We start from the raw sequence: 27315 nt of genomic DNA, 5'->3' as shown, positions 1-27315 counted from the left end.
AAGATTTTTTCATGGCAGCCACTGGCTTCCATTCAGTTTCATACAGCAGGAAAATCAGTAAGTAGACTACATGAATTGTTTAATCCATCAAAGTGAACATCTAAGTCTGCATTAACTTTGGTCAAAGTTACATTATTTTTGTGTTTAAATAGTCTGCTGGTTGTTTTTCATATGGTGGAAACTAATGGCTGCCACATATGGGGGGGGGAAGAGACACAAACAAAAATTAAAACTCTATGGCATGCATTTGGAAATGGTTGTAATAAAGTAGCTAAAATGTCCAAAAACACAGGTGTGGTTCTTCAGTACTGATAAAATGAGTAGTTGAGATGGGCATGATTCTGCACACACACTCCTCTTCACTCTATCTCTGTTCTTCTGGAGCTGAGAGTGTTTTGATTCTGGGAGTTCAAAGTTGAGTTTAGGGGTCATGGGGGTTAACAGCATTTGCGCACACCTGCTGTTTTTTAATGAGGAGGATTAGTCTGTGCTCACATGAGCCCACCCTGGCACTTGAGTTATGCTAAGCTATCTTTACAACAGAAAGCTCACAGGTCATCAGAGAAGTTTCTTAAATTGTTCTTTTCAAACACCAGAAGTAAAAGCCCATTATAAACCACATGGCAAATTAGCTGCACCATGTGACCGCTGTGATGCTTTTGTGGTGCTGCATCCTGTTCTGAAGCTAAAGGCCATGGCTTTGCTTTGTTTGTTTGTTTTATGTTACACACAGAGCCACAATGAACGTTCCATCTCCTGTGTGGTTTCACAGTGAGCTGTGACCATTAGTCCGTCTCCTCTGCAGTATAAAAAAATTAAGTCTTATTGTGGACAGAAAAGACGCTCTCTGAGAGTTAGCCACATACGTAAAAGTTAAGGGAAGTGGACCTCTTTACAACCCTTCCAGCCAAAGTAGACTTGGTCACGTGCGAAAGAAGGAAAACAAGTCTGAATTTACAGGATAATGCTTGGATCTTATTTTCCTAGTCCTTTTCTTTATAGCCATCATTTCTACCTGTTATGGTATCATAACATTGCAATGGCTGATATCTTTGACTATAGCTACACAAGCTCAGGCAGGTTTAAAAAAAACATTTTGAGAAATAAGCTTCTTAACTTGTTTTTTTTTTTTTTTGCAAAAGTTAGATGAGAAGTTTAGAAGCAGGGAGAAACCACTGGTCAGGTTCTGTCCAAAGCCCACAAATCTGCCTACTAGCACAACTAAACAAACAAGGTATAACATGCTAGTCCTTCAAATGTAGAGGTGCTGGTAGGCTAGTGTGTGTGTGTGATTGTTTCTCTGCATGTCAGCCCTGTGATAGACTGGCAACCTGTCCAGGGTGCACCCTGCCTCTTGCCCAATGTCAGGTGTGATAGGCTCCAGCCGCCCATGACCCTACTGAGGATAGGCTGTATAGATAATGGATGGCTGGATGATTGGAAAGTGCTGATAGAGTCAGGCTAGCTGGGTCTCCCTGCTTCCAGTTTTCATGCTCAGATAAGATAATTGCCTGCTGGCTGTAGTGTCATACTTGGTGTACAGACATGACAGGTATTTATCTTCTCATCAAATGTCCACAAAAAAGTGAATAAATGTACTGTATTTCTCAAAATGCCAAATCATTTAAACTCACCCCCATGTTAGACAGATTATCCAAATCACTTTATTTGGAGGTAAAACTGGACACCAGTGCACCAGAAATATCACTTCTCCCTGATATATGCAAGCTGCAGTGTGTGTGCACAACTATGACAAGTGCAGCAGGTATCTGGAAAATGATGTTTACAACAGGCAGTCGGGGTAATACTTCTACTGTCTGTATTTGCTTTCTTTTACAAATAAGTCTAACTAACCTAGGGGTTTGTTTAAAGCCTGTATGACTGACTTTGTTTTAGCGATGTCATCAGATTCTCTGATTCCAGCAAATAATCTGGTGAGTACAGTGGTACTGTTACCATTAAAATCAATGGTCAAAACTGAAAAAAGGATCCAAGTTATAATAAGATGGAATTATCCTGTAAAACTAAAACAGTGACTGTATGAGTAACAAACTGAGCTCTGATCCAACCTTCACAGTTACAACATCTCCTTTACAGGGAGTCAAAGGGAGGATAGCCTCAAAATGCTACTTACTGTAAACTATGAAATGAACCCTGTTTCTCTCTAAGTCACACCCCAGCCCATGAGATACTGTACTGCAGAGAAAAGGGAAGAGAGTGGACAACATGAAGAAGATGATGAGAAGAGGAAGGAATACTACTGAACCCTGATTGAAGCATAGTGGTCTGTCTCCAAATCACTCTCTCCTTTTCTTTGTATCTGTATATTTCTTTTATAGCAACTGTGATAGCATACACAGATGTCAAGTTATCAGCAAAGGAAAAAGCCCCTACTGTAGGGGAAGGAGGAGGGTGGTGCAGAGAGGGGAGAGAGAATAGAGTGGCCTTCCTGGTTTAGAAATAATAATAACAACAACAAAAAGTAACAAAAAACTAAAACAAAAACAAGGGAAAAAAACAATGTGCAAACTTCTCTCATATAAATAGACTACAGTCAACTCATTGTAGAGCACCATGGGAGACAAGACAAGGTTAGGGTGGTGTGCCTGTGTGTGTGTTTATGTAAGACATGATTTAGTTTGTGTGTGTGTATCAGTACAGTATTTGCATGGATTTACTACCACCTATACTAAGAGTTGCAGGAGCCACAGAGCACAGAGACTTGAGACAGATGGATCACTGGGAAGAGGGCTGGATTAGAGGAGGGGGTGTTGAAGGTCCAATTTAAGTTCCAAGTTCAGTGTCTCCTAATGTCAAGGGTCAGACCCAGTCCTGCAGTGAGCGCTTGCAATGCACCAGCAGTCGCGGCGCCCCTTTGCTCTGCAGCGTGTTGATGATGGCGTAAATCAGTCCCAAGATGCACAGCACCAGGACGAGTGGGATGGTTACCATCAGGATATTCATGGTCCGCTCCTCACTGTCGTCCACCTTCAGCACCACATCCACCTCGTTGGTGTCTTCCTCACGACCCTCACGGTAGTCTTCATCTTTGTCGTCAGAGCCTTTACCCGTGTCTTTGTCTGTTCCACCATGATCTGTTCCATCCTGGTCTTTGTCCTTGTCGCCATCATTCCCCGCATCTGGGTTGAATGGTGGACGGTTCACGTCTGGGTATTTGCGTCCCGAGTCTGTGTCTGTGTCCCTGTCGGGATCCAGGTCTACACTGCAGCCCATGAAGTCTCTCAGGATGGACTTGGGGTAGCCTGGCTCACTCTTCATGCGGTGGTTGTCAAACTTCCAGTATTTGGAACCCTTATAGAAGAAGGTGTAAGCTGGACAAGACAAGGAGATTAGGAGATGTAAACTAACATGGCAATGTGAAGACAGAAAACGTAAAGGTGCATAGTTCAACAATTTGCCAAAAACACCTATTTGCCCTCCTGTTAGATGTGGAGACTGATACCACTCTTGTATCTATCTGTTCAATATGAAACTGGATCCAGCAGGTTATCTTAGCTTAGCATAAAGACCAGAAACACAGGGAAACAGCTAGCCTTGATCTGTTCTGGAGTCTTCACTGTCTGCCTCCCTGTTTCCAGACTTTATGCTTATCTAATCAACAGCTGGCTGTTCCTATCCCATTCATTTTCTCATCTCAATCTATGTAAGAAAGCAAATAAGCATATTTTCCTAAATGTCAAACTATTTCAATAAATTCAATTTTGTCATTTATTATTGTGAATTTATCCAGAATAGTTTGTTGTATACATGGAAAAATATCTACAATCTTTAACAAAGACTGCTTCGAAAGTGGCTCTCCCTTCTCCATTTTCTCAGCAAAGTAAAACGCAACACGTGGGCTCATACCATCGACTGTATATAAAAATGGATTATGTGTGACCACTTCCTGCCACTAAGCAGCAGAGGTGGAACTGCGGTATCATGCCGCCAATGAAAGCTGTCAATCATCTAAAATACACCCCTTTTTAATAGCAATGTAATAGACAAATTACCACTTGTATACAAATCAGCTTAATCATATTTACCTAAACTGAGAGAAACCACCTTTGGAAAAAACTCATTTAATTTATACTTTTTAGTTTGGCTCAAGTCCCATCCACTAACATGGAGGTGTTGTTACCTATACTCCAAACAGCCTGGCATCACTTCTCTGGCCCTGTCACATCATCCATCTTTAAATATAGTCTAAGTCTCAAATGCACCTCTCAACAGACGCAAATACACAGATTGCTACCCCTACATGACCACATCATAATTTTTTGCCTCACACACACACACACACACAGAGAAACTGCTCTTGTTGTCTCACCTCCATCATCACTGAGGAAGGCCCCCTTGGGAGTAGAGGGCACCGACGATCCCCAGACACTTATTGGTTTCGGGTAGCCTCTGTCAGCTGAGCGGGACTGCTCATTGAAACGCCAGTACCTGCAGATAGCAGCAGAGAGGATGGCTGTTACTGTTTATCATCTGTCTAAACAAGAGTAGAACAGACCCCTTACACAGTGCAGCACATCGCTTGGCCTACATGGTGGGAAAGTAACAGGACAGTTTCCACAGAACATTCAAATTTGAATGTAAAAGCACTAGAAACCTGCAATCAGGCAGTCACTCTAATTCTAGAAGAGACGCTGTGCTTATAGTATAATTATTTTCCTACAAGTATTTTCATAAACACATCGCACTTTTATATGGCTGTGTAATTTCTTTTCAATATGTCGTACTTTCCACAGAACTTTCTAAATTTGTTAACAATGAGCAGTTAAACTGCAGCTCTCCAGTATTCGTCTTATAACTTAATATTCATACAGCAATGCTAGGAATCTCTAACATAAATGATGCCTGATCTCAGAAACTTTATTTTATAAATGATCTTCAATTTGATTAGCACTACAACAAAATATTTAAATTTAATATTTAAAAAAATACATATTCTTTGAAACTAAAGTCAAAAATCAATACAGTGTTGGACTATTCTGAGCCGTGTTTGTCTTTGCACTAAAGAACTGTTTAAAGATAAGAATCAAACTGTGTCTCCCATTACACCTGTGGTTACCATTGCATAAACCATACAGTATATGTAACACCAGACTAAGAGTCTACAGCCATGCTAGCTGCTGTGCGAGGCTGTACTGTGGACCATTAGCTAAATGCTAATTTTAGCAAATACAATATTTACCATGCTCACCATCTTATTTTATTATTATTATTATCTTATAAATGATGAGAGTGTCATTAGTTTTGCGATGGAGCTAAATAAAAATTCAGGGAAACACCAAAGTGATTATGATTCATCCTGACCAAGATATGAACATGTGGTGTATGCATGGAAATCCAGCCAGCTGCTGTTGAGACATTTTAATGTTAACCATAAATGTCAGCATCATGGTGGCCCTGAGGGAAAAGCCAGATTACCACTGTCAATAAGATTCATCATCTGGATACCATGAATGCCTGTAAAATGTTTCATGGCAATCCATCTTCTAGCTGCTAAGATGTTTCAGACTGACATTGTTCTCCATAAAGACACGCTTTGAGCTTGATTTACTGTAAGTGAATTTGAACACATGCAATGCATTTTACATTTGCCTCTTGGAATGACATGGGTTGAGATGAAGCTCAGCTAATATATTGGGTAGCAGGTGAATTAGAGGGGTTTCATAATGACAGGCTGTAGGCTACGTTACCGGTCTCCTTGAAAGAAGTAAGTGTAGCCAGATGGCTCCCACCAGATGGCTGTGTCTATCCTGTCATAGGGTATATCGCGACCATAATCGACCAGCTCTTGTGGATAGTCCGGTTCCAGGTTAGCTTCCCTAAAAAGCCAGAATCTGTTTCCTGAGGAGATGGGAAGGAGAGGAGAGGAGCATTTCTTAGTGATTCTTTTTGATACATACATCAGCGCATACTCTGTACAGTTCCACTCATAACCTGGCAGGTTTTACAATAACACACCCAGAATCATACTATATATGGCATATACACTTGATTATACACACATGCACATACAGCAACAGATGTACATACACATACAAATCCTACTCATGCACACACATTTAATTTGCTGGCAGAGGAGATGTTAGATAATTGAAATTGAATGTGCAATAAAAAGAAAACAATAAAAACAATCTGAAAAACCAGAACAGCATTTACACACACTTGTAAATTATAGGAATGTAATAATGAATGAAGGGTTTGGGTTTGGCTGGTAATTATCCATTAGGAGTGTCTCATGTCACACTAAAGCAGATTTCTCACCGAACGGAAGGTTTTATTGTTTTTCACTGTGTCAGACTGGGGGACTCCGTTCTTCCTGGCACCATTACATCTCTCCTCTTGGCTTCAATATCCCTTTCCCTCCCTCTTTCTCCCCCAACCACCAGTCCACTCATCTATCCACCCACCTTTAGCCCCTTGCTCCTCATTTAAAGTGAAAACTGTTAACTCAGCATCTGGAGAGAACGAGTGGTTGACGCAATGCTTCCCAGGGTTCCTGTGGTGCACAGCCCTGATGTAAAATCCCATGACTTTTTCCATGACTTTCCATAACTTCAGTGGCGCGCTTCAGTGACCTAAATATTTGATTACTTCCTGCTGTGTAACAGTTGTTTTTATAAAGGCATAAACAGTGTGGTTTCTATTCCAGTTGGGCTTGTTTGGGATAAAAACAGCTGGGAAACCTCTAGGAAATACAACAGTTGTGCAAGACAAGTGGATTGCTACATTTTTGAATGTTAATATACTGAGAATTTGGACCACACCTTTTAAATACAAGATATTCCAGATATTTGATGTTCGCTTTGTCAAAAATGATCCATCCTGATAAAATATATCCCCCCTAGGCCTTTCTCAGTATATAGTATGCCACTAAATTAAATGTGGGAATATCAGTCCAGTCAGCCAACATGCATGGAATGAATTCTACTGTCAACGTAAAATATGTACAGCACTGATACTGGGATCTAAACTCAGGCCTTGTCGCTCCCCATATGGAAACACCAAGCTCAGCACAGGGGACATAGCCTATAGCCCTTTTTATACAGAAATCACCTGTCTTCAAGATGTTGTAGCATTTTGGATGGTCAATATTGTCTCCCACCTAAGATATCTGAGCTGTTCTTTGCTAAATGTGCAAAACTGTGCCATGACTGATGATGTTTCACAAGTCCACAAGAACAAGCATAGAAAAAAAAAAGAGGACTACTGTCATCACAGTGACTGAAAGTCAAGTTACTGGCTGATCTAACCAATCCATTTAAGACTGTGTTCACGTTACATTAATGCTAAATTCAGATTTTTTTGTCAGATCTGACCTTTTTGTGTTGATGGCTCACATTCATGTTTGTGCGTCTCGTTTCGGTGAGGTCCTACACAACCGTGCAAGTGCAGATTTATGTGAGCCACATGCATCAGCAATAACAACAATAGTGTAATTTGTGAGACAGTCAGATTGTGTAAATTCTTCATAACCTGCCTAGTTATAATATGTTAGTTCCAGCTTGGCTTGAACATAAAAGTCCAACAAACTAAAGTCCAACTTCCTTGTCTTCCCTCCGACCCAGTCGCTGATGGTGCTCTCACCCATGTTCATTTTTACCTATCTGTGAGGGACTGACACTGAATGAATGAGCATAGGTAATGTGTGTGTGCACAGAGAAGTGAAATATTTAAAATAATGACACAAATTCTGATTTGATTGTTCAAAAAGCAGTTGCATAGTTAGTGATATGAATCAGATCTAGGACCACATATGTAAGGGACCCTGATTTGGTTTGTTTACACATCTTTGATAAGATCAGATGTGAGTCACTTGGAGCGAAACAAATCAGATTTGGGCCACTTCAGCCTGTAATGTGAACATAGCCTCAAGGTCTTACTGCTGTGTTTGCCTCCCTTTCTCTTGTACTCCCAGGGCTGCCAGTCCCTACTTTTTTCTTTCCTACCACTTTCTTTCTCTTGTTCTTTCTTTGCTAACGGCTCACAGCCAAGTGTCACACCGAGAGACTTGGCAATGACATCATTCCCCTCATCAACAGCTTCTCCAAAGCCTATGGCTGCATTAATAAAGGCTGAGCTCTTTCTCTTTCATTCAACAGCTTTAGCCACTGCTGCAAAAGACAAGCTGCTTTCAGTATAAATAATGAGCTGTGCTAAAATAGATTTACACCCTGCATGTAGAATACATTATATTTTGCTGCCTACTTGAGGAGGTGGAGTTATGTACTGTATATCTTCAACATTGTTTGCAGAAGATGAAAAAAGCTCTAGAATCTGTTTTACTGTTAAAATATGATAGCATTAAGGCATGACAGTTTGAAATTACCATAAAGCAATATAACTGTACTTGGGCCGTAATGAAGAAACCAGATGGTGGATGGTTTTCTCTGCAGGAGGAGTATGCTTCCATAAGGCTGCACTTATATTCCATATGCTTGTGCTACCAGCCCTGCACTATCAGAAGAACTCCAATATCTTATCTCTAAAGATGAAGAGAAAAACTTTACCTTAAAAAGCTGACATGCTGCTACATATATAGGATAGACTGACAGATAGAATCTGGCTAATACCACAGCATCCAATGAATCCAGCTATGATAGTTTCTTTGCATGGCAGGGTAAAGAGCACTGCTGCACTGCAAAAAAATCCTAATTCTAGTGTTGTTTGACACTGTTGCTACTGCAGCACATCAGTGCTGTTACATAAATTATGTGTTACTTTTCGAAACTGGGAAGATTCTTAAAGGCAACTGTTGCAAATGAAAGTCTGTCATGCTCTCAAAGTGAAGGCTAATAATACCAGAAAAAGATTATTTAGAAGAATCGCTCATGTAAAAATTGATCTTACAGTAATTTAGCTGAACTATAGTATTTTGTAGTTGATTTAAGAAATGTAGTTTGGATGATTTGGAGCTATTATACATTATATCGTACAGATTTCTCTTCATGTTATGTAATGTGATACAATATAACAGGTACTGTAGGTACACTGACCAGCAAATCTCAGCTCTTACGCTTTACAAAAGTAAGAGATAAATGGCAAATATTTGGCCTTCTCTGTTGTACTTAACTACAATTATAGCTAGTTCATCTTTGTTTTCTGTAGAATACTGTTGGCATGAGTCAGGACATCATCATATTCTGGGGGCAGCGTGTGAGCAGCATGCATCCATCAGTGAGATTTTAAGTATTTGCTGCTTACCTTTAAAGAAGACGAACCTGCCGTCATGTCTTTCATAGGCAGCATCTATGTCTCCAGGCAGACCCCTCCAGAAGTGACTGATGGGCATCGGGTAGTTATCCAGAACCCTGTTCCTGCGCACCCGCCAGAACCAACGACCCTGTGGTGACAAAATTGAGAAGTGTGTTTGACTGTTTCATTTCTTACTGTCAGTTAAATGCACCTCATTGTAGGATATATTTTAATAACATTACTATGCACACAAGCACATACAGTGCACACACAGGATGGAAAGGAGGCACAGATAGTTCCTCTAAGAGAGGTATTCTCAAGTCGCTTTTCATTTGTCATTTGGGCTTAATTATTTGTTCCATTGAGGTCAGATATGACTGCCGTGGTCGTTATGCCAAATAAACTGACCTCTACAGGGTAACTAGGCCAGAACATAGAATAAATTATAGATAGCAGAAAAGTTAGCTAGCTGATAAGAGTGAGCCTCCGTCCTGGTGGCTTTATCATATCCTCATATCGCACTCTCTCATATTGCACATGATAACTTTTATAAAGGACTTTTATGATGGTATATGAATGATTTCATTGCCAAGTCAGCAGCACAGCAGCATACTTCAACCCAAGCATAAAAGGAAACATACTTGTGAACCTCCCTATCAACAGTGTGTGCTGTGTATGCAAGCCAACAGAAAGATTTACACTAGAAGTCCTCAGACTCATTTATAAGTGGTGAGTCAGTAGTCCTGCCTGTCCTGGATAATGTAAGGGTAAATTGCTCAGTGCTGCTTCTTTCTGGCAAGCACCACTAGTTTTGTCCTTCACGCAGGACACACTGGCAGACAAGACAGCACAGCACAGTATGAAATGCAACAGAACGGAGATGGGTTGGTGAGAGCTGAGAGAGACAGAACAGGGCCGGACCAAACAGACTGCATGCTGTTCGATTTGTGTGGTCTGACAGCTCCTTTGTCTGACCAGATTCTGAAGACTGAACTGACCATATTAGTCCTCAGCAGAGCAGAACTGCATTGAAAGCAGCTCAGTGTAGCTGTCTGTATGTTCAGCTCTGCTGAGAAGAAGTACTAGAAATGAGCAAAATAAATGAGTTATTTCCCTCCAGAATGACAGCTCCTTTTGTCTTTTAATGGACAGGACTACAGAGAAGAGAGAGTGGTACGGATGTGCTATAGATTACTCCCACTCATTGCAGTACTGGGAAGTAAGCAATTCAGCCCTTATAGAGTAATAGCAGAGATGAACAATGTCTACCGTTGAAAAGTGGAGGTATCACTTCCGAATTGGCATAAGGATAATCAGAATATAAACAGTCAGAAATTAATCTCAAGTCAAGTATTAAATGACAATAAAACCAATTAATAACAGGCTACAGCAGCTAATAAGGATAATCACCTTTATTTGGCCAAGTATGTGACACACACAAGGAATTTGTTTCCGTTAGAGAATCGAGGCAGCCATCTGCGGTGCCAACTCACACCGATGGCTCTAACCATCAGGGGCAACTTGGGGGTTCAGTATCTTGCCCAAGGACACTTTGATATGTGGACTGCAGGCACCGTGATTCACACCGCCAACCCTCCGGTTGGGAGATGACTGCTCTACCCACTGAACTACAGTTGCTCCTAACATTCTGCAACAATAATAACTTAAGTGTAAAAGTCACTTCAAAAAGCTGAGTCAGCAACAGTTCACTCTAAATGAGACCTGGCTCTGTGTCCACAACATTTTATGTATTTACAACTGCTATAAAACTATTAAAGACCAGACTGGTGGACCAACCGTCTAACAGGCCAACATTGCCATCCATGGAGCAACACTGCTAGCATGGCTAAAAACAGAGAAACTAAACATTGAATGTTTAAACATTCAGAACTTGCATTTACAGTAAGACTTGGGCTCAGCTGCAAGTGCAGATAAAACAAACAAAAAAATTCAGAACAACTTTGACTTAGCCACAGTTGATGAAATCTACTATTTACACTTTACACTAGGTGGCTGTTCCTAATAAAACTTTTCATAAAATTGATCCCCATCCATCCATTATCCATACCGTTTATCCTGACGACTGTCACGGGGGTGCTGGAGCCAATCCCAGCTGACACTAGGTGAGAAGAGAGGTACATCCTGGACAGGTCGCCAGTCTATCATAGGGCTGACACTAAGTGACAGACAGACAACTACACACACTCACACTCACTCCTATGGGCAATTTAGAGTTGCCAATCAACCTAAGCTGCATGTTTTTGGACTGTGGGAGGAAGCTGGAGTACCTGGAGAGTACACATGCAAGCACAGGAAGAACATGCAAACTCCACACAGGAAGGCATCGGATCGGCCGGGGCTTGAACCCGTAACCTTCTTGCTGTGAGGCAACATAAAATTGATCTAAGCAGTTAAAATATATCAATTGTTTGTGGTTTGCATTTACTCAGATCAGGTCATTAGTATTAGTTTTAAACAACTGGATGGCAGGCAAAAAGTTAATTTTGGACACTATTTAATGCTGTCCAGCCCAGCAACCCAAGAACATAGACATTACTGGCTGAGATGAAACTCTAGAGCACAGATATAATTGTGTGACCATGTGCAGCACATGTCCAGGCACATGGATGCCAAGTCTTCTAACCACTGGCCAGTGCCAGACACACTTAGAGCCCAAGATAAGAGATATTCATAGACTAATCTCTGTGTGTTTGGAGAGACAGGGCTCTGTCAAACAGTGCCGTTTGATTTAAATGACAGTTATCTAAATGTTAAACTCTATGACAACAATAATGCAAAAAAAAAACAGCCCACCCAGTACTGTGTTGTCATCAACAATAACAGCTGTCATATTCAGCTTTGTAGAAACATAAAATAGTTTTGTATTTCTCCCTTGATACAGGCATGTCTAAAGGTTTCTGGGATCCAGTTCAAAGTGTGGTTGATGATATGACACTGTTGGAAACCTTCAGTAGTTTCACTCCGTACTGCTGGCAGTTCAAGATTTCATGTATCATGACAACATTTCTAGCAGTGAAGCCGAGGCTCCTTTACAATAAAGCCAGCATGTTCTCCTTCCAGCTCTCTCTAATATCAGCAAACCTCTTCAGTGCTCAGTGCTGCCAACACTGTACAACTCCTCTGACCTCCCCCACTGAAACACATCATTACTTATTTTTGTAGAGCTGCACTATGAATGGTCTGTCACTGAACCAATCCTGAATAGGAGAACATACAGTACACTGGGAAAAACCGAGTTCTCTTCGCTGCTGATATTTCAGTTAATTCAACTGACAAGGACCACATAACATTTTCACTTAATCAGTCCTGACCACAGTTGGTGAAAACACATGGCAGATGTGTAAAAACAAATGACCACAAGGCCTAGCATCAAAAGACCTTACCCAACAAAATGATCAGTTTAAAAACTGGCAGAGAGTTTTCTAAGATATATGTCTTAAAGGTAAAAACCCTGCTAATGGCTCATTGCTGGGTCAGCTCTTATTAATGTTTTGTGTAGAGGCTCTTGCAGGCAAACACCTGACCACACCCCACCCTTTTAACAGTGTTCCTTCTCATAAAAAACACCAGCCCTGTTGGTTTATAGTCCACAAAGGCAAGATTGAAAACAGCCCTCTTGTAGGCCATGCACACGCCATTTGTCAAGAATAACTAATTTATTGACACTGTTAACTTGTCAGAACAGCTCCTCTGCTGGAAGCCAACTCAATTTCCAAGTAAAGACTTATAATAAAACACTCTGAAGGGCAGCATATCTCCTCTAATGTTTTATGGTCATCACTTAGATCAGTGGTTCCTGAACTTTTTCTGCTGGGTCCCTCCTTTTGTGGGTAAAAATATTTTGGAGCTCTCCCTCCCACCCCCACTGCCATACACATCAGTTATATTTAACAGTTGCTGTGGCCCCTCAATTTAACATCAAAATAACCCCCCCAAGTTTGGGAACCATTGATTTAGATTAAAGTAGTAGTGTGAAAATGCCCCTAATTCCTAATCCTCAAACCATTTACCTTGAAAACAAACATTTCTCCTCGGAGCATAGTAACTGTGTCAAAGTTTCCTTCACAGATATTGGGTCCGTAGTGATCTGGTCTATCTGTGGTCCTTGGGCGGTTGGGATGCCGAGGAGGTGTTTGAGGTGGCCTAGGCTCTGGGCGGCGGGGTATCACAGTGGGCAGGGCCTGGGTAGGACCACTGTCTGGTTGACCTGCAAGGAGAAACGAACATTTTTAATTCAGTTTCACCATAAATGCAATGCCTGCATTATAATTTTATTGTATTATTTAAAAAAACTGTGAAATATTTATAATGTTACATGTGAGACCCCCATGAATTTCACACACTGGAAGCAGCTGTGAGTAAATTGCACTGTATATAACTGATGCTGTCTTGTTTACTAGTGAGGGTAAAATTGAGCTTGAGATTGACAGGCGGACAGGGGCAGCATCAGCAGTAATGCGCATGTTGTACCAGACTGTTGTGGTGAAGAAGGAGCTGAGCTGAAAGGCAAAGTCCTCAATTTGCCAGTCAGTCTATGCTCCAACCCTCACCTATGCAAATACAAACAGCGAAATGAGTTTCGTTGGGTGGCCAGACATAGCCTTTGAGATAGGGTGTGGATTCGGGACATCTGGAAGGGACTCGCAGTACACAATGAAAGGAGCCAGATGAGGTGGTTCGGGCATCTTATCAGGATGCCTCCAGGGCGCCGCCCTTTGTAGGTTTTCCAGGCACATCCAAAGGGTAGGAGACACCAGGTAAATCCAGAGCATGCTGGAGAGACTACATACGTATCTCAGCTGGCCTGGGGGCACCTTGGCAACCCACCAGAGGAGCTGGAAAATGTTGCCGGGGTGCAGGGTGGCCAGACATAGCCTTAGAGATAGGGTGTGGATTCGGGACATCTGGAAGGGACTCGCAGTACACAATGAAAGGAGCCAGATGAGGTGGTTCGGGCATCTTATCAGGATGCCTCCAGGGCGCCGCCCTTTGTAGGTTTTCCAGGCACATCCAAAGGGTAGGAGACACCAGGTAAATCCAGAGCATGCTGGAGAGACTACATACGTATCTCAGCTGGCCTGGGGGCACCTTGGCAACCCACCAGAGGAGCTGGAAAATGTTGCCGGGGAGAAGGATTACTTTCCTGAACCTGCCACCATGACCTGATTTCAGATAACTGCTGCTGGTTACAAGATCAGAGACCTTTCTACCATGCATAAAAGCTGGTCAGTGATATTAGCAAACTGTGCATCTGTGGTCGCCAAAACTGCAAAACATTGTTGAACATGCTCATATGTGCCTTACACCTGGGGTTTAGACACAAGTTTAGTGCTGCACCCTATTTCAGGAAAATAAAGTCCAAAATGTCTTAATTACTGAGATTTAGAGGTGCTCACAGGCAGCTGTTGTTACCTCTGCTTCCATTCTTTATGCTTATCTGAGCTAACTATCTTTCATATTTCATAGACAGTGGGATGAATCTTCTCATCTAAGTCTCAGCAAAGAAAAAAAAACACTACCAAGATGTAATACATTTATTTAATAGTTCTGATATACTAACTGATTAAAGCTGTGAACGGGATTTCCATATAAAACAAGGCAACCTATTTGAATAAGGTTTTAGATCAAAAGAAACTTCTTTGTTCAAGTGTCACTTTTTGTAAAAAAAAAAAAAAAAAGTATAAAAAAACCTGTTTTCAATTTGACATAAGTGCAAATCACAAATTCATGTTGTCATGGCTTCAAACACTGTACGCATTATACACACTGGACACCAGGTGTGTGGTCCAGGAAACATCCTACCTACCATAGATCTGCTGTATGCCCCGCCAATCATCCTCAGGCAGCTGGAAGTTCTCAGTCTCCATCCACTGGTAAAAGGGAGCCATGATAGCCAGTGGGTTGTTGGAATGCTCTAAACCCAGGGCGTGACCCAGCTCATGTACTGCTACCAGGAAGAGGTCATTACCTGCATGGTTATAATGGAGAAGAGAGGGGGAGGGAGGAAAGTTAGACAATATACGTACATTACATTCTTAAACACTCAAAGGATACTAGCCGCAGTTTTTTTGAAAGAGTATGAAGGAAAAAGAGGATGTACTAGTCCCTCTGTGTTCATACAGGTGTCTTAAAACAAACAAACAAAGACATAGGACTGTACAGGACTACAGAGAGAACAAAGTCCTTATATCCATGTAGTTAATGTGTGAGGATGTCTGTTCATTTTCTCCTTCACATTAATAAACATCTGTTCTCTCTTATATTAATAAAAATCTCCACAGATGTGACACATGAATCATAAAAGGCATGTTAATGATTGCTGATATGAATCAGCATACATTTCTAACATGTCTAATAATAATGAATCAGCATACATACATTTCTAACATGTCTAATAATAAAGGGACACTGTTGGGACCCTGCCTTGTGTGAACTTTGAACTTGCAAGCCATTTGTCAGGCCTAATGGCACATGCTGATTGGTCAGATCTGTGCCACTGGGAAACGGTGATGTCACTGCTGTGCAAGGGAAGGAGAGAAGCTCTGGATGCCTGCCCCTCTGCATCTCTCCTCATTTCCTCTTTTGCAAAACATGCAGATATATGCATGCACACTCACACACAAAAGGATACGCCCAGTTCACCTCCTCCACCCTCTCTACGCCCTCACACCCCTTCCTATCAGTCACATGAAATGTCCTCATGGCATGCTAAACTGCTAACACTCCACAAGAGAAAATAGTAGAGGGCAATGCAGAGTGCTAGAGATAGTTGGGGATGAATAAACAGAGAGAGAGCACTGAGAGCAAATAAAGAGGCCTTTGTGAGGTAACCGTAGCAACCATTTCGGTTTGACAATGAAAAGCTAGAGTAAACTTCAAACATCTTTGCAAAGCTATTGCCATTGCATCTACTTCTGACTATTCTACACAAACCTTTTGTCATTCAAGCCAACTCTGTTTTGTTCCCTTGTTTACCATGTCTCACACCTTAGTTATCAACAGCTAAGGGGACTCCCAGTGTAAAAAAAGACACTCTAAAGCAGCACCCTGACAACCAGAAGGTACTCTCCAAGTTCACTCTGCTTTTTGCCAGTAACTTCCTCACATTGGTCTCATTTGACCACAAAGAATCACAAAAGCTTCTGACCTTTTACGGCTACTGGCCAACAGCATTTCATCTGCGTAAGGTGTGTCTGAGTGTACATGTCAGAAACCTTTTGGATAAAGTTTAAAAGCTGTTTTTGTTAGACCATCTGTGCAGAAAGGGCTGATTAACTACAATGTGCGTCACAAGGTACCCCAGACATCTGAACCCATTAGCATTGTTATTCGCTGACAAATGAAACTGAAGTCAATGAAAGGAAAACAACAAGCATAACAACAAAAACTGGATAAAATGCTTTTCATGTAAATGTTTTTTGTGTACCTATTGATCCCTAAGCTAAAGTCTGTTTTTGTTTGACTGTTTCATGCCCCAGGACACTTCAGCTGGGAGATGCTTACACAGATTTGAACACGGCTCTTTCTTTACTTTTGTTTGCCCCAGCATATTAGCAGTGGTAGTTTTGAAGCAAAGCCTTTGTAAGATCATTATTCTGCACCAGTACCAATAAAAAACAATATTTAAATACTTTGTTTGAAAATGATATTAGGATGGCAACTTATTATTTTTAGTGCTGATCAATAAATGTTTGAAAATAGTAAAAAAAAATGCCTGTCAGAATTTGTTGGATATGAAACAGATGAAATAAGCAAATCTTTATATTTGATAAGCTAGAACCATATTTTGCTTGATAAAGTATTTAAATAACTGAATCAACTGGAAAATTTGATAGAAACAAGATACTCTTGACTGTACTATAAACTATATTTTTGAATGTCAGTTGCTGGATCAATCAGCGTTAGTTTCATTAGTGAATGAAAAAACCTACATTTTACCAGGATTAGAAGCCACATTCCAGCAAAACTGCAACTGGAAGGCTGTAAGAACGCTGAATGAAGACTAGCTGCACAAGTGCAACATGTGTCTACCTTAAACCAGACAAGACTGTAATTTGGCTGCTCTTTGCTTTTGAGCTGTCTAAGTAGTGTGGTGCAACAAAGGGACCAGTCTACAGAGCTCCCTGGGTGGAACACACTCCCACTTACTGTGGAATTCCACTGTCCCTGTGATCTATCCTGCATCACATCCTACACACAGCTGATCACGCAGATACAGACACACACAGAGGCACAGCCATACATCCACACAAAGCTTAGCTCTGTGTGTCTGCTGTGTGGATGTAGAAAGTCCATTGTCACATCAGGGTTAATGGATGCACAGCAAGAAGAGGATCTCTAAAAACATCTTAAACATGACAGTAATCCTCATAATTAGTTATGTTCTAGAAATTGCTGGGTGCCTCCTAAGAAAAGTGTAAAGGTTAAAGTACGGCTGTAGGGATGAGGTTAGGTTTTGGTAATGATTTCAGACTATTTCCAACTGTAGTCTTTAAAAGCACAGAAGCACAAATATCTTGCATGTGTGTGTAGCACAGACTGCACAAACCAGAAGCACAAATATCTTGCGTGTGTGTGTAGCACAGACTGCACAAACCATAATGCATGGATCACAGAGTTCATGGATTAGTGTCAGTACAAGTTCTTAGCAATGTAATTGGGGGTACATTTAAGAACTCTAAGAAGGTGCAACCGGGGCAGAAACTGTGTGTTGGCACCAAGTTTTGACTTTGAACTTTTACAGGGGAAAATGGATTAGCAGTGCCTCACAATGTGTCTAGCTGAAACATGCCATCTCTAGTTAGTTGTGGAGGAAAGCAATGGGGACAGTTGCACAGTCCATTACAACCTGTACAGCAGGACAAGATTTTGGTGTGACAAACTGCTCATCAGCTGAACACCTACTACAAAAATGTTCAAGGACCTAATAACCCCTCAATCCTCTGTTTCCACCTGAAATTTAAGGAAATTGCAACATCCAAGCCCTCAAGAAAAAGCTATATAACACAAGCTATCTGTGTTGCTACACACACGTAAACATAAACTCAACCTGTGTAGCAAAGCATCCATCCACCTAGAATACAAAAATGTGTTTTATTTTTAAAGTCCTAAAAGCCTCTTCTTCTCTTATTCCTCTTGTCTTTCCTGCTGTTATTCATACTTTTTTAATTACCGTTGTCTGTAACAATTGGTTGTCCGATATAAAAAGACCACAGTACAACTCACATTTCACTTACAATTATATGTAATTACAATTATACTGACAGCCACATTTACCTTGTATGTTCTGGTTTCCTATGGTCCATGGTTCATCAGAGTCAAAGTGTGTGTCCCCACCCATTCCAGGTCCAGGGAAGTAGGCGTGAGCCAAGAAACCCCCCTCCCCATCAAAAGGAGAACTGTCTCCGTGAAAACCTGAAGCAAAGAAGATCATGATGTCGGGCTCTTTGCGACGTCCATATTTGATCTCCTGGTATGGGATTTCATCAAAGGTCAATGGGATGACACTCTCCCAGACTTTAAAGGCCCGCCGAACAGCCTCGTACGAGTTATACTCTCCGATCTTGGGAGTGTAGTTTTGGACACTAAGGGAACAAAGAGAGAAAAAGGAAAAAAATTCTTACAAAGGCCAATGTTGACTGATAACGGCTGCATGTAAAACATATCCTTTTATACAGTATATTTACAAGCAGTCTGGAAATATTTTTTCATTGGTATACTCTATACATTTTGGGCGTTTGTCAAGTTTGAGGAAGAAAACTGATTTTTGTTCCCAAAAAAGTCTTTTAACCCAGCATCAAGCATGTGTATCGATCTGGCACATAATATAAGGGATCTTTGGTGGTAAATACATGTGTAATGCAACAAAATCAACAAAAGAAATGAAAAACTGAGTTAACTCAAATCCCAACCTGAATATAGAATATTGTGAAGTAGCCAAATGTTCATGTACAGTGCATTTGTGGTAAGGTAGATTTTCTTCAAAAATAAAATATCTTTTACCTGTAAGTGAGATGGTTCTTGTTCCATTTATGTCCGGTGAGGGCATAACGTTTCCGCCGCACATTGGTTTTGATCTGTCCTCCAAACTTGTCAGGCACACCACAGCGTGGTCTTTTCATAGCACTGAAGGAGTTTAAAGAAATCAAGAGCAGGCAAGAGTGTTCACGCATGTGTTGAAAGGAAGATGAATGACGGTGTTTTGGGGGCTGGTCGATAAATATATGTACATGTATACACAGTATACACTTTTTTATGAGTGGGTGCAAGTCTAAATGTACAAAAACATTCTAGTTAAGGCCTGCTGACCTAATGGTTTGAGGGTCCATCTGTCCCGTGACCTCTAGGCCGTAGAACCGTTGCATGTCGCTGATGGCATTGGACAGGATCTGAGCTGATCGCATGGTTGACATCTGTCTGCTGGCCTGGGGTAGGTAACCATACATCCTCAGCCATGACTGGAGACACACAGGGAAAAAAAACATAAATAAAACTAGCAAAGAAAGTTAAGTAAGTATTAAAGTATCATTTATTCATATATTGTGATGCTGTGATGCTTGAATCAAAAACTCATTAAGTGTATATTACTGACAGTGATAGTAATGACACTAACCCTTTAATCCCAGACAGCTTAAATGATCTTAGAAACAATAGGCATTTTAAATACTTAAGTGAATTCTAACATGAACAGGAAGAGGAAATTACGAAGCCAATAGAAACTGCTTTTTAAGCAATTTATGGGCAATTTGTGTTGTCTACAGCTGAGAGCAATAATCTGGGTACCCTCAAGTTTGTTGCCTCCTCAGCTACAACTTCTGTAATATGATGGCATGACCGAGTTTTGCTTTGTGGGAGCATTACACCCAATTTCTCATTTGATCTTGAATGTGAAATTTGCCATTTTTAGAGTGACTTTGTTGTTTGAAGTAAAAGTAATATTATGATCTAAAAGTGCTTTTTGCAATGTATTCTGCTACACACTGGGCTGCATGAATGTTTTGTATATAAAAGAGAGAAGGCAGGGAGGGGATGAGCCTGAATGAGAACGCTGTGTAGCTTGCTATATCTGACTGTATTTTGGGAGTATGTGACTGGGAGGAATGGGGGTTAATGATAGGCCTGAGGGAGAAAACGTGATACTGGACCCAATCACAGATGACGCAAAGTCTATCCCACCTGTTATGAAGAAACTTAATATCACACGCACACACTCACACACAGGCAAGCACTGGCACACTGGTTAGTCTGAAACACTAGATACACTTGCACATGAACACACTCCTCATGGTGCTCAGGGAACATAAACAGTATGTGTATGTGTGCTCATGCATGTACTGTGTGTGAGTGGGTTTACACCCATCTTTCACAATGCAAAACACCAGGCTGCTTGATAAAGCTCTGTATTTACTTACCCACTCCTTTAGAGCCATAACAACAAAATTGCTTCTTTCAGTCTCTCTCTCTCACACACACATCTAATAAATATGAAATGGTGTATATAATGATGCTCTGGTTATATACTGTATGGATTTGGTGTATATGTATTCTGCACAAACAAAATGTCCCCTCAGTCCAATGAAAACAAATTACTAAGTGTCTCCCAGACCTTGCTTGATTTACCCTGTTTATCTGCCGCCTGAGTGTCTACACAACTCCAATATAGTGTAAATGGATGTAATAAAAAGGTCAAAAAGCAGAGCGGTGGACCTGCGCTCCACTTTGGTCACCTACTGATGAGAGGAATTGATATCATCAGCACAAAGTGACCACCTGGTGATATCAAACCTCAGGGTTAATTCAGCCAGAATACACTCAACATGCCAGACTGGAGAAAAACTCTACTTTGCCTGCATGTGTCCTTCCTCCTCCATTAGAGCAGTCCTTACAGTGCTGCTGTGATTAATACTCATGAGGTGAACGTATAATGTCCTGTCAATCAATCCAAACACTGAGCTGACTCTGACAGATTTTGATGACATCTTATCTTCTGTGGTCAATTAAAGGTAGTAAATGACTGCTGCCATGTATTATATGGCCTTTATTGAAGTAGCACTCTCCTCTTTTTTACTGAAAGTTAAATTTGGTGTGTTTTTCTGACAGCAGTAGAAAACTGCAGGAAATCATGTAAAGCAGTAAGTTGGACCTCCGTGATCTCCTGGCCATCAGCAGGTCCATGATGAAGCCTAAAGTGTTTGAGTCCTCAGGCTGTGGGGCACTTAGCTAGAGAAGTTCAAACCTTCAAAGCCCACTTCTTTCTTTTTTGTCATTTCTCCACACACATCTGTAGAGACAGGCCGGTATGTAGGGTTTTTTCCACCTCTTGTTTCAGCAGTTTTCTTTCCATTTAATGATTTTTAATTGATGCCTGTTGTATATTAATGATCCAGTGCCTGGTATGTGCATTTCTATTGTTTTTTTTCTTTGTAGGTGTAGAGCTGCAAACAGAACAGTCTCTCTGTGTCCCATCTTTATCTTTATCTTTATCTTTCTGTCAGTGGTAGTGACTGTATCAACTCTGATCAACTCTGCAGGTGTATGTGTGTGTTTGGGAGCACAAAAGGCGTACAGAGGGCTGAACTGGACGTGACCCTGACCTACCTCTGCCTTTAGATAAGGAAGCTTAAATCATGCTGGTACACAATTACACACGCACACACACACTGAGACACAAATCACACTTCCTGAAACACTATCTACTCACTCTCTCCCTCTCACACACACAGGCACAGTTCAAGGTACTCGCTGTGGACTCGGAGGTGGGGGGTTTCAAGATGCTTGAAAGGGTGATTAAAGTCTAAACTCTTTAGATGCACAGCAGGGGTTGGAAAGTTGTTGTCTGGGAAAAGGTTTTAGTAAATAGCCAGTTGTTCGGTATCAGATTTTGAGAATGAATCTGACCAAGAAGTCTGATTTCATCAGATCACAGCTGCATTCAAATGTCAAACTTCTTTTAAGCAAAATGCTAATTCTGATAGGTCAGGTTCCATTTGATGGATTTAAAAAATAGATTAATTTCCAAAATGACAAAAAAAAAAAACATATCCACAAAAGACCAAATCTTTCAGTATGTGATTAGTAATGAGCAGTATTGATTGTTGTTTCATGTCAGTTAATGCTGTTCATATTTCATACTGTCTGAAGATAAAAGCAAAGCACTTTGCAAGGCTGTAATGCACCCAGTAATGGTCACCAAACCACAACAGACACTGAGGGAGAAGCAGTGGGGTGATGCTGCAATTCCCATCTCAGTTCCAATAAAAGTAATAAAAAAAAGCATCAAACATCTTTTCACATCACGGCTGCTCATTTGTGATCAGCCTCTCCACAAAGTTGTCTTGCTGCAGTAATAGTACTTGATGAAGATAGGAAATGCCGATGCATCTGTATCTGTTTGTGTCTTAGTGATGTGTGTTCTTCTGCATACCCTGGCATCCGATGTTGTCCCTGTGCACTCTTTCTTAGTCCCTGCCCCATGAGTATTTACAACCGGCTATAGTCAGGTACAAGGGCAACGCTGCAGTGCTGTTGGTAAGATGTATGGACGCATATGAGCCTCTGCCGCACCTCACCCGCGTCATCTAAAACAGTAAAGCACTTCAGTCTGGCCGCTCACCTTGCCTCATCAGCTGGACTGAATACAAAACAAGTCTTAGACAACAGGAGGAATAGAGGAGTGCTCGTATGTGTGCATGTGCGTGTGTACACTAGACCTCGTCTATCAAATAGTCTTTCAAAGAGTCCTTGAGTTTACCTGCCAAAACCAGACCAAGCCATATACAAGGAGTTGTAAAACCTGCCAAATGTGTATGGGTGTGTGTGTGTGTGTGTGTTTAAGTGTTTGTGTCCACCACAATGTCAGCCAAGACGCTAACAGTGCTTTTATTCCAAGGCTTGGTCTGGTGCCATCTCTTACCCACCAAAGTCCTACCAAGAGGATGGATAAGTAAATGCAGCAGTGAGAGAAACAGACGGAGATGAGGAGGATAATTTGATTTGTTCAGTTTGAAGATTTCATAAAGCACTCTCACTTTAGACAGTCAAACAGAAAACATAACAATAAAGGCGTAGTCTCCGTAATACAAGCCCAGAGATAGTTCCCATCTCACGGCGTTGCTGCCTCATCCCATCACTGAAGCAATGTGAGTCTCTGTGGACATGGTGATTGCTAACCACTGGGGAGTGGGGGGGAAGCAGCCGGAATGTGAAGAGACAACATGCTACAGATTACATGAATACAGAGAGGATATGGGCTGAGAAATCCGTCTACTTACGTGGTGCAACAAGCCACTGATTTCTTCCCCCTCACTACTATTACTCTGCTTTAGCTACAAACTGCGGTTGCACTCTTGTCTATACAGCCTAGTTCATCATGCCCATGTTTCTTTCTGTGCTCACCCTCTCAGCATCATCCTCTCCTATTCACAAGTTTTCTCTCTCAGCTCTACAACAGAGTCCATTGTATTTGCAAAGATTCCTTGGACTCCCAGGCACAATATGCATGTGCAGGCTGTGTGTGTGCATGTGTCCCAGTTAGAGAACAGCTGTTATATTCAGCCATCACAGCACAGCTGACACTGACCACTACCGACTTCACCAACGTTCTCTATCCATCTTTGTCATTTCTCTTTACCTTTTTCATAAAAACCTCCATCACAAATTTCTCTAGGTGGTTGTAGTGACATTTTACTTTTTAAATCAGAAGTTCTTTTCTCACACAGATTTCATAATCCCTCTCGTGTCCCTCATTCTTCTAACCTCCCACTCATCCTTTTTGTCCAGACAGGGTAGGGCTTGGATTGGACTTGGACATGGGTTGAACTACACTTCAACAGTGAGGATTAGGCCAAGCCCCAGATGAGATAATTTAACAAATGAGTGGGTGAATAATGGCATTTCAGCACAATCCAATGTAGTCTTTAAACATACAGACTGCTTTGAGACAACCCAAATCAGTGACTTCATTAAAGTTGGGACCTCCTTACCATAACGATAAAGGGCTAGTGAAACACTGGCAGTTGTACTTGAAACTAACAGATACAAGCCCCTACTCTTTGCCATATTCGCTAGAGCACTGCTGACTGTCAAGCTAAGCTATAGGGGCATTATTTTTTGTTGTCGTTATACATGAAAATGATTTGAAATTGTCAGATGGAGAGCTACAGGAGCCAAGTGCTTATTATAATTTTAGCCAAGGTAACACAACATAGACAGGCTATGGTCACAGCTGCTCAACATATGGCATGAAACAAGCCTAACAATAACCATATGGATATTTAGCATCCTCACATGGAGGTTATGAAAATTAGGTGAAAACTGTTTTGACCCCAAAGTATAAACAAACTCTTCTTAGACTTTAACAATAATTTAACTTCTAATACAACTATCAGTGTTTGGAGGACCAAAAATAATAAACATTTTAAAATGATGGGGCCAGACTATCATGGGAATATTGCTTTTATGTAAAATGGCATTAGGTGGAAAGTGAGCTGCCTTGGCAGGGGTTTGAGTTCTCTGAGTGTTCTCTGGTTTAGCTTGATTTGATGGCAATTTACAGCAACTATCAATAAAGTTGAAATCACATGTCCTAGATGCACCAACAAGCTGTACTTCATTCTTCTTGGGCTTTGGCTATAAAACAAATTACACAGTTTTAAATGGACAGAACTTGAGTTAGCACACACAAACATACGCACATGCATGTGCATACAAATTTTTCACAAGGAATTAAGAGTTTTTCATCAGTCCACACATTGTGTAAACCCTCCATCATTTGTCTCATTAAGACACTTTAGCAAACACACACACACACCACAGCTATGTTTTTACCCCATCAGAATGTGTTGTAACCTTTCTGAAAACCAGACTCTGGTCACTGGGTTTTGTAACGCAAGCTCACCTCTAATGACCCTGCAGTCAGTGTGTCTGTCTACCTCTCTGTCACACAACACACAACAAGACCTCATCCACTAAACACTTTCTTACTGGTATAAAGTCAGCCCTTATCTTTTATATTAAATTGTCTTTCAAAACAAAGCCTGCTGTTATGATGGAGCAAGAATGCAAGATGTGCTGGTTCAAGTCCCAATTTGGACACTTTGGCACATTTGTGACACACCTAAAGAAACACAGAATTAATATGTACCTGTGTCCTTGCTGATTCAGAAATCATTCACTTAGGTTTTATGGATATTACTTTTAAATCCTAACACGGTGATTAGTCCAGAGACTACCAAGGGTCTTTGAGAAAGATCGGTGTACCCAAGAAAAGGTTCTAAAATAAAAGATGTTTAACAGTGGGAACAGGGGAGTCCTGTGGGGGAAATCTATAAAAGATGTGGGTGGTCAAAAGAATGGGTCCCTGACAGGAGATTTTTGAAACATTTGTAATGTTTGCAAAAGAGTGCTACGTCAATGTGCTTTACACAAAATCCTGGCTGCTACATGGTCACTTCACAGCTTGTTTTTATGACTGCACACCTGCCATACACTTCGTTAACCAAATTAACCAAATGGGAAATAAAAGCTTTTGAACGTTATATTAATAATGTAGCAAATATTACTGATTTAATATGTTGTGCACTGGATAGTCCTGCCTCAGTTCTGACTGGGTAGGTCACGTTTGAAACTATAACACAGGTAGGCTAAATACCATATCCGTTTATTAACATGAGGCACACAAACGTCTAGTCAACTATAAACGCTAACTATAAAGAAGTGTTGTGGTATTTTGTTGGCAAATGAATAATGTTTATATTACTTTATTAACTGACAACTGTAGCCTCCTGCAGTGGCGAATAGATGCTTTTTTGTGTTTAAAGCAAAGGCTGCTTTGACCATGTCTTTCTCGTCATTTTCAAAGGGTGCCGTGTTAAAATTGTTAAATTCATTTTTTATAATGTCATCTATGGCCTGCTTTCTGCCTCTGCTTTCACTTTAGTTTGCATTATTTATTGTTTAATCAGTGCAAACAGTAATGGCATTAATTAGTTTTTACCTCTGCGCTAAAGGTGCCACCTTCCTGCGTTGCACGCGCCACGAGCGCACACAGCCAGAGCGCGAGGAGGGTCAGTCTCCAGAGCAACCAGAAGCAGCTTTCCCGCGAGGGGGAGGCCATGGTCCGGGCACGAGAGGAAGTAGTCGTCGCTCAGGCCCGAAGGTGTTTTTACTTGCAGTATTGCTAGTCTATGGCACAAGCCCAGGCAAACAGGCTGGTAAACTAGTCCCCAGTGCAGTGTTAAACAATGCACTTTTATTGTGGCCAAGAGCTGCGTCCTAGAGTAACACTCAGAGCAGCATTACAAAGCGACCCTCCATAAATGTCGGTGAGTGGTTTTCACTCATATGTAAGTCCATGCAGCGCTCTCCTTTAAGTTTTGTTTTTTACACCGATGACAGGCACTCTCCTTTCCTTACAGCACTGTAGCGAGAGTAAGCCACAAGAGAGCACGTTAATAATAATCTTGAACGTGCACTTCACCAAAGATCCACGTCTCCAGCGACGCTTACTATCAGCAAAGTGGCTCTAGAGCAAGCATGCTTTAGTAAATCATTAGCTGCTAACATGTTAAAATCCAGTGGGTTGAGGACCCCCTCACGTGATGAATGAAACGCAGCTGAATATAACCTGAGAAGTTGCAAAATAAAAAACAACAACTAAATGATGTAAGTCCAAAGTTCCGCATCGACTCCTTCAGCAGCAGCTTCAGTGCCGTAGCTGAGCACGGTTATTTATATCGCGACCTCTTGTAATGACTAACGTAGGCTATCTGACGTTTATTCGCCCTTCATTTTCAGTTTTTCCCCATGTCAAGGGGAAATCTCATGGGAAGCTGGTACTTGACTAGTTGGTTTCAGTCCGGTCCTGAGACCATGATTCGCGCGTGCTCTCTCTCTCTCTCTCTCCCTCTCTCTCTCTGTCTCTGTCGGAGCAGGACGGACAGTGGTCCGCTGGTCGTGCTGTTTCGGTGCCTAACGTGGAGAAACCAGGGTCAAGTGCAGCAGCACAGAGACAGCGTGTTCCTGTCTCGACTTTCAAAGTAAAATTTAAGTGTCATGACGCGAGGACTCTGATTGTAACGAAAATGA

The 27315-nt window shown here is 41.3% G+C and overlaps 1 protein-coding gene across 1 annotated transcript; it reads right to left on the bottom strand.

Moving 5' to 3' along the window:
* Positions 1 to 27267, bottom strand: mmp15b (matrix metallopeptidase 15b). The gene is made up of 10 exons (XM_020605903.1): positions 26225 to 27267; positions 19540 to 19688; positions 19234 to 19356; positions 18508 to 18815; positions 15038 to 15199; positions 13242 to 13438; positions 9220 to 9358; positions 5709 to 5859; positions 4331 to 4449; positions 1 to 3332 (listed from the first exon to the last, which is right to left on the bottom strand). Exons 1-10 carry the CDS (start codon positions 26342 to 26344, stop codon positions 2821 to 2823), a joined length of 1980 nt encoding a protein of 659 aa, XP_020461559.1. The 5' UTR covers positions 26345 to 27267; the 3' UTR covers positions 1 to 2820.
* Between the last annotated feature and the right edge of the window lie 48 nt (positions 27268 to 27315).

This window comes from Monopterus albus, unplaced genomic scaffold (assembly GCF_001952655.1).
Source record: "Monopterus albus unplaced genomic scaffold, M_albus_1.0 scaffold73.1, whole genome shotgun sequence".
In the NCBI taxonomy this organism is placed as follows: Eukaryota; Metazoa; Chordata; class Actinopteri; order Synbranchiformes; family Synbranchidae; genus Monopterus; species Monopterus albus.
Note: the sequence above shows the minus strand (reverse complement) of the source record. Positions and strands in the feature narration are given on the sequence as shown.

Coding starts and splice junctions, on each gene's coding strand:
- mmp15b (XM_020605903.1), bottom strand. CDS start 26,344: ATGGCCTCCCCCTCGCGGGAAAGCTGCTTCTGGTTGCTCTGGAGACTG. Junction 5,860..9,219: donor CAGGTTCGTCTTCTTTAAAG/GTAAGCAGCAAA, acceptor CCATCTCCTCAG/GAAACAGATTCTGGCTTTTT. Junction 3,333..4,330: donor CTTCCTCAGTGATGATGGAG/GTGAGACAACAA, acceptor TGTCTTGTCCAG/CTTACACCTTCTTCTATAAG.